The 7,532-nt window shown below is 40.2% G+C and overlaps 1 protein-coding gene across 1 annotated transcript; it reads left to right on the top strand.

Annotated features, from left to right (window-relative positions):
• The first annotated feature begins 4,479 nt into the window (after nucleotides 1-4,479).
• LOC110872248 (alkane hydroxylase MAH1) lies at nucleotides 4,480-7,298 on the top strand. The gene is made up of 3 exons (XM_022121022.2): nucleotides 4,480-5,850; nucleotides 6,697-7,013; nucleotides 7,103-7,298. The coding sequence occupies exons 1-3, from the start codon at nucleotides 4,480-4,482 to the stop codon at nucleotides 7,296-7,298; spliced, it is 1,884 nt and encodes a 627-aa protein (XP_021976714.2).
• Nucleotides 7,299-7,532: the final 234 nt, after the last annotated feature.

The raw sequence follows: 7,532 nt of genomic DNA on the forward strand, positions 1-7,532 counted from the left end.
CGTTTACGCCGAGCTACAGGGAGATACTGATCGAGTTTCTGTCGTCGTTCGAGTTTCATCCTCGTCGGCCAGATCAGGTTGTGGACCCCGCGTAACCCCCTCCCCCGCCCGAGGTTTCTTTTCGCATGGCTGGCCAGGCGCGTTCAATGTCACTTGCAGAGTTTGCGGTGCATAGCAGTTTGTATACGGAGGCTGAGATCGCTACGGATCTATATACGACGGTACGTTTAACACAAATTTTGTATTGTTATTATTATTATTTTAATATATAACATTTAAGATTTAATATTAATTTAATGTTTAATAAACATTCGTGTAAACAGCGGTTGGTAATGGTTGATAAACCCACGCTTTTAGGGTTTTGGGCTTTGATCGCGGACATCGATCAGTGGGACCACCGACATTCCAATGGAAGGGTTACAACGATTAAGGATCCGCTCTTTAGCTACGTTAGTTATTATTATTTTAAAAATAGTTATTATTATTTAAATAGAAAATATATTTTTTTAAACCTAAATTGTTTTTTTCTAAACAGAAAACTGTTTTTTTTTTTAAATAGAACTTTTTTTAAACCGATTTTTTTTAAACAGATTTTTTTGACGATCTTAGTTTTGACGCTCGTAACGCGCGTACGGTCCTAACGAGCGTCGAAACTAAGTTCGGCGTTAAATTTTTATTTTATTATTTAGTCGAAATCGAATCGTAAGGCGCGTAGGTCCCTAACGAGCGTCGAAACTAAGTTCGTCGTTTTATATTTTAACGACGAACTTATTTCGACGCTCGTTAGGGACCTACGCGACTTACGGTTCGACATGGACTAAATAATAAAAAAAATATAATTTAACGACGATCTTAGTTTTGACGCTCGTAAGGCGCGTACGGGCCTAACGAGCGTCGAAACTAAGTTCGTCGTTAAAAAATATTTTTTTTTTATTATTTAGTCGAAGTCGAACCGTAAGGCGCGTAGGTCTCTAACGAGCGTCGAAACTAAGATCGTCGTTAAAATATAAAACTTCGATCTTAGTTTCGACGCTCGTTAGGGACCTACGCGCCTTACGGTTCAACATGGACTAAATAATAAACAAAATATATATTTTAAGGATGAACTTAGTTTCGACGCTCGTTAGGCCCGTACGCGCCTTACGGACGACGTCGGCTAAATAATATTTTCTTATTATTTAGTCGACGTCGTCTGTAAGGCGCGTACGGGCTTAACGAGCGTCGAAACTAAGTTCGTCGTTAAAATATATATTTTCTTTTTATTATTTAGTCGAAGTCGAACCGTAAGGCGCGTAGGTCCCTAACGAGCGTCGAAACTAAGCTCGTCATTTTATATTTTAACGACGAACTTATTTCGACGCTCGTTAGGGACCTACGTGACTTACGGTTCGACATGGACTAAATAATAAAAAAATATAATTTAACGACGATCTTAGTTTTGACGCTCGTAAGGCGCGTACGGGCCTAACGAGCGTCGAAACTAAGTTCGTCGTTAAAAAATATTTTTTTTTATTATTTAGTCGAAGTCGAACCGTAAGGCGCGTAGATCCCTAACGAGCGTCGACAGAAAACTGTTTTTTTTAATAGAAAATATTTTTTTTTTAAACTTAAATTGTTTTTTTAAACAGAAAACTGTTTTTTAAAATAGAATTTTTTTAAACAGATTTATTTTTTTAAACAGAATTTTTTTTAAACAGATTTTTTTTAATTATTTAGTCCAAGTCGAACCGTATGGCGCGTAGGTCCCTAACGAGCGTCGAAACTACGATCGTTGTTAAAATATAAAACTTCGATCTTAGTTTCGACGCTCGTTAGGGACCTACGCGCCTTACGGTTCGACTTCGACTAAATTATAAAAAAATATATATTTTAACGACGAACTTAGTTTTGACGCTCGTTAGGCCCGTACGCGCCTTACGGACGACGTCGACTAAATAAAAAATATTATTTAGTCGACGTCGTCCGTAAGGCGCGTACGGGCCTAACGAGCGTCGAAACTAAGTTCGTCGTTAAAATATATATTTTTTTATTATTTAGTCGAAGTCGAACCGTAAGGCGCGTAGGTCCCTAACGAGCGTCGAAACTAAGTTCGTCGTTTTATATTTTAACGACGAACTTAATTCGACGCTCGTTAGGGACCTACACGACTTACGGTTCGACATGGACTAAATAATAAAAGAAATATAATTTAACGACGATCTTAGTTTTGACGCTCGTAAGGCGCGTACGGTCCTAACGAGCGTCGAAACTAAGTTCGTCGTTAAAATTTATATTTTTTTTATTATTTAGTCGAAGTCGAACCGTAAGGCGCGTAGGTCTCTAACGAGCGTCGAAACTAAGTTCGTCGTTTTATATTTTAACGACGAACTTAGTCTCGACGCTCGTTAGGGACCTACGCGCCTTACGGTTCGACTTCGACTAAATAATAAAAAATATATTTTAACGACGAACTTAGTTTCGACGCTCTTAGTCGATGTCGTCTGATTATTATTTACTGACTGGTTTCCTTTTGTGCAGGTATTTGCACAAAATGATTTCCACTTCGATCACTGCTCGAATCAGAAGTCGGGAGTGCTGCACCAGTGGTGATTTATTTTTCTTATATTGCCTCTTATACAAGAGGCCGTGCGCTCTCGCCTTCGGGTTGGCGCAGTACATCGCCTCCGCGCATCATCGACAGGAGCGCAGACAGTTATTCGGCGGCGCCTACGTGACTAGGATAGCCCTTTCGTTGGGCTATCATCCGGAGAATGACCGCGCCCATGTAGGCCCGGCGGCACAGCCGAAGCGGATGGGGAGGACCACATTATCCGGAATGCACGTTACCAAAGACTTCCCAGACGGGAAGCGGTTTAAGAAGTTGGACGGCACACAATACATGCTTACACAGCTGCTGGAACAGTTCCCACCGTTTTTCCCCCGCACGATCCGGAGGCGCCGGAGCCGCATGAGCCGGTCGTCGTCATTCCGCAGCCACCACCGCCGCGTGGACCACCCGGGGTGCCTCAGTTCCCACGCCATGTTTGGCCCGGTCCTGACCCATCACATCAGCGGCTGCTTCGGTACGTTGAAAGGAACAACTATTTGTTGGAGTGGGTGGCTGCGGCGCTGCAGCAGCAGCGACAGCATGACGGGTTACCTCCACTACCCTTCATTACGGATGCGGAATGGGATCAGCAGCAGGAGCAGCGGCAGTAGTATTTTATCAATTTATCATTTTGTTATGTATGCACAAACTTTTCTTGCATATATCAAACTTTCGGTGTACATAAAAAACTTTTGCTGTAAACGGTTTAACATATTCGAACAGTACCCGGGTATTTCCACTTATTTAAGCTATAATATTTTAAAGTTATCCGTATATACGCTTTTCAAAATTTTAACATTATACGCTTTTCGACGACATCGACTAAATAAATAAACGACGACGTCGACTAAATAATAAAAAAAACATTATATATTTTTAACTCGTTATATATTTTAAGCGAGTTAACGTTGTAACCGGGTGCGAATTTATACAACAAGTAGGCCGAATGTTGAAACAAAATTCTGGCAGTTTATATACGCTGCGTATTGACCTCTACGCAGCGTGTATAAACCTAGTAAAAATCTGATGCGTCAAACCTACCAAAATGACCCCAAATTTTCTGATGTTTTATATACGCAGCGTAGACACACCTTGTTTTCTGGGCAATGATTGGTTATCAGACACTGAGATCCATGGTTTATCTACGCAACGTAGAGGTCAATATGCTGCGTATATGGTTAACCCTATACGCAGCGTATTGACATCTACGCTGCGTAGATAAACCCTAGTTTTATTAGGGTTTTGCTAGGGTTTGGTGTGCCAATAGACACTTTAGTGTGCCAATAGGCACAACCTAAAGTAAATGGGAAAAAAAAACAAGTGTTCAACATTGAAATGGATTAATTAATCAAGAAGCAAATGTAGTTTTATTGGGGGCAAATTTCACAGAAAGCTAGCTAATTCTGGTTTGCATTTACTAGAGTTAATAAAGTTAGACTAAATAAATTAAAGGAAAATGACTTTTTGATTTTTTTTAATTAATGTTAGGTAACATCTAAACTTTTCTCAACTAACTAGCAAAGTTAATATAGAAAAGTTAGAAAGTGATTACAATAAACTAGAAACCCATAACCAACTAAATTACACAGCATACAACATTTGTAACTGTTTGATAATTTTGAAAGTGCATTTAGTTAATTTTGAATTTCATTATTAATGCATATAAAGCATGCGCCCTTTATAATGCACTACTTGGCTACAAATTACTTTTATCAAGAACAAATTCATCTCAATTCTGTCCCCTTCTTCCCATGGCTTTCCTTTTAAACTTAATCTTTGTTTTTCCATTACTCATTTTCATTTACTTTCTAACTGTTCTATATGTATCCCTAAACAAGAATAACATCATCCCTACAAACTGGCCAATTTTTGGAATGCTACCAAAGACATTAATGAATTCCCACAGAATCTACGACTACATCACCGAAATTCTGGCATTTAGTGGCGGTACGTTCCAGTTCAAAAGCTCCGTGTTCCAAAAGACGAGTAAGTTTTGCACTGCGAATCCTTTGGACGTTCATCACATTTTGAGCAAAAACTTCAGTAATTATCCAAGAGGCAATGCATTTCGTGAGATATTCGATATCCTTGGAGATGGATTCTCTAATACTGATGGAGACATATGGCAATTTCACCATAATACAATCATGTCTCTCTTCAAGTCCCCTAGTTTTCACACCCTCTTGGAAGAAACTATTTGGAACAAAGTGGAGAAAGGGTTAATGCCTGTACTTGAATATGTTTCCAAGCAAGAGGTGGAGATAGATTTACAAGACATATTTCAGAGGTTTGCTTTTGACACAATATGTTTATTGCTTTTTGACAGCGATCCTAAAAGCATGTCTCGTGATTTTCCTTGTATTCCATGCGAGAAAGCTTTGTCAGAGATCGAAGAAGCGATCTTGCACAGGTACATCCTGCCCCCAAGGTTTTGGAAAATTCAAAACGTGCTTGGAATGGGGCATGAGAAGAAGTTAAGTAATGCATGGGAAACCGTTGATGAGTTTATATATAAGTGCTTAGCAGAAAAACGAAAAGAGTTCAGTAAATTAAACTCTGGAACTGAAGAGGAGGAGTTCAGATTATCTACAGCTTTTTTAAGATCATATAAAGGCCAAAGTGGGAGTTCTGGTGATCAAAATAAGTTTCTGAGGGACACTTTACTGAATTTATTGGTTGCAGGAAGAGATACCAACAGCAGCACTCTATCTTGGCTCTTTTATCTTCTTTCCAAAAATCCAATGGTAGTAAATAAGATCTTTGAGGAGCTTCAAACCCAACTTAAAGGGAAAGATATCCATGCAATAGAGTTAAACAAACTAGTTTATCTTCATGGTGCATTATGTGAATCCTTAAGGCTATTCCCTCCTGTTCCTTTTCAAATTAAAACTCCATCACAACCTGACGTCCTTCCAAGCGGACAACGAGTTGATCACAACACCTCAATTATCCTATCTTTTTATAGCATGGGAAGGATGAAATCGATATGGGGGGAGGATTGCATGGAGTTTAAGCCCGAAAGATGGATTTCAGTTGGGGGAGGGATCAACCATCAACCATCATACAAGTTCCCTGCATTTAATGCTGGGCCAAGAACTTGTTTGGGTAAGCACATGAGTTTCACTCAGATGAAGATAGTGGCAGCTACCATCATATATCATTACCATGTGGATATTGTAGAAGGGCAACTTGTGTTTCCAAGTGACTCCATCATACTCAAGATGAAGAATGGATTAAGAGCAAGGTTAACTAAAAGGAGTGAGGTAAAAGCCTGACATTAGATAGAAATATTCCAAATAAACCTTTGGCTAATGTATGAAGTGGTCAGAGCCGTTCCTACGTTTTCGATGCTCTCATTATGTAATATTGTCAAGCAAGTTACTAATTAATTGTGTGACTGTAATTTCTCTAAAATAAAGAGATTCTTAGATGTTATTCAATGTACAAGAAAATCATTTATCAATATGGTATAAGAGCGTTATTGCTCTTATGACTGGATCATTATGCTTATTTGTGCACCAATACCCAATCTTATTAAAAAAAAAACAGAATAACAAATTCAACAATTATATGTAGGAATCAGACACTGACCCTGGATTTTAAAATCTGGAACATTTTACAAACGCTAGTGGAAGAATACTCCGAAGAAAAAGAATACATGAGAATTTGTTGGCTTTATTCGGGTTTGTTTACGGGTCACGCGGTTCACGGATACGGGTTCGTTTACGAGTCAAACAGGCCAAGAATTGTTTGACAGAATCTTATTAGAATAATGGGATTATATCCATGATTTCAAGGCTGCACATGTTTAATTAAACAAAACGTGTTGTGCTGACCGGTTTATATGGCACTGTATGTTAGGTAGAAAAAGTCCTTAGTTGTACGAGTCATAGGTTGAATCAGTATTTTACTGCACTTTTAATTCCCACGTTGTATTGTGTATGGCTATTTAAAAGCCTTCTTGTTTATTAAATGAGATACCCCTCGTAATCAGAGAGCATTTTTCTTCTTTCATATTATATCACATTTTTCATACATATTCACGTACATAGTGAGTTTGTGTATAAAGTGTGTTGTGTGATTGGGCCTGATCCAACATTTGGTATCAGAGCCTAGGGCTCGAGAAGATCGGAGGAAGCCTCCGCCGCCGGCGGGTGTGTCGGTCGGTGGAGGGCAGGCGTAAACGAAGCGTTCGGGACAGAAGGGTGCTGTTTCTAGTCTGTTTAGCAGCCGTAATCGGAGGCGTTATGGTGTTTCGGTCGGCCGTTGTTGTGGTAGACGTACCGGTTAAGACGACGGGGGTGACCGGTGATAAACACTTGTGTTCCGTGGCTGTTAGTAGTGATGAAAGGAGGAAGAACGTGGCTGTTCGGTTGTTAGTTGCGGGTTTGCGCGGCTGGTATACAACCGGTGATAACAGTAGATGGTGAGAACGGTTGCCTTGATCGGTTGTTCGTGATAAGAGGAGACCGACGTGATGCGTGAAAAATGTGCAGAATGGATCCGTCAAAGCAGGTGGCTTTGGATTCGTCTCGTTTGGCAAGGTGAGAAAACGGAAGAAGCGGGTGGCTTGTTTTCTTTGTCGGTGGAGAGCCTCTTGAACAAGGGTGATCGGAAAAAGGTAAAGAAAGAAAAAACACGGTGTAACATTATGGTGTTGGAGTTCAAATCGGGTGACTTGGATGTGACCGGGTGGGTCATTGATCCGTGATGAGTCAAGATGTGAATGGACGGTTCCAGCGTGATGCCATGTTACATGTTACGGGCGTGGTGTTTTTTTATTCGGGTTGAACCGAGACATTGGACGTGATCGAGGTGAAGATCGGGTGTCCGTTAGATGTCATAGTGGTTCGAAACCGAGGTGATTTGGCGCTGCGGTGAAGGCGTAAACAAACACCGACTAAGGGGGTGATTGTTGGCTTTATTCGGGTTTGTTTACGGGTCA

This window comes from Helianthus annuus, chromosome 8, assembly GCF_002127325.2.
Source record: "Helianthus annuus cultivar XRQ/B chromosome 8, HanXRQr2.0-SUNRISE, whole genome shotgun sequence".
NCBI lineage: Eukaryota > Viridiplantae > Streptophyta > Magnoliopsida > Asterales > Asteraceae > Helianthus > Helianthus annuus.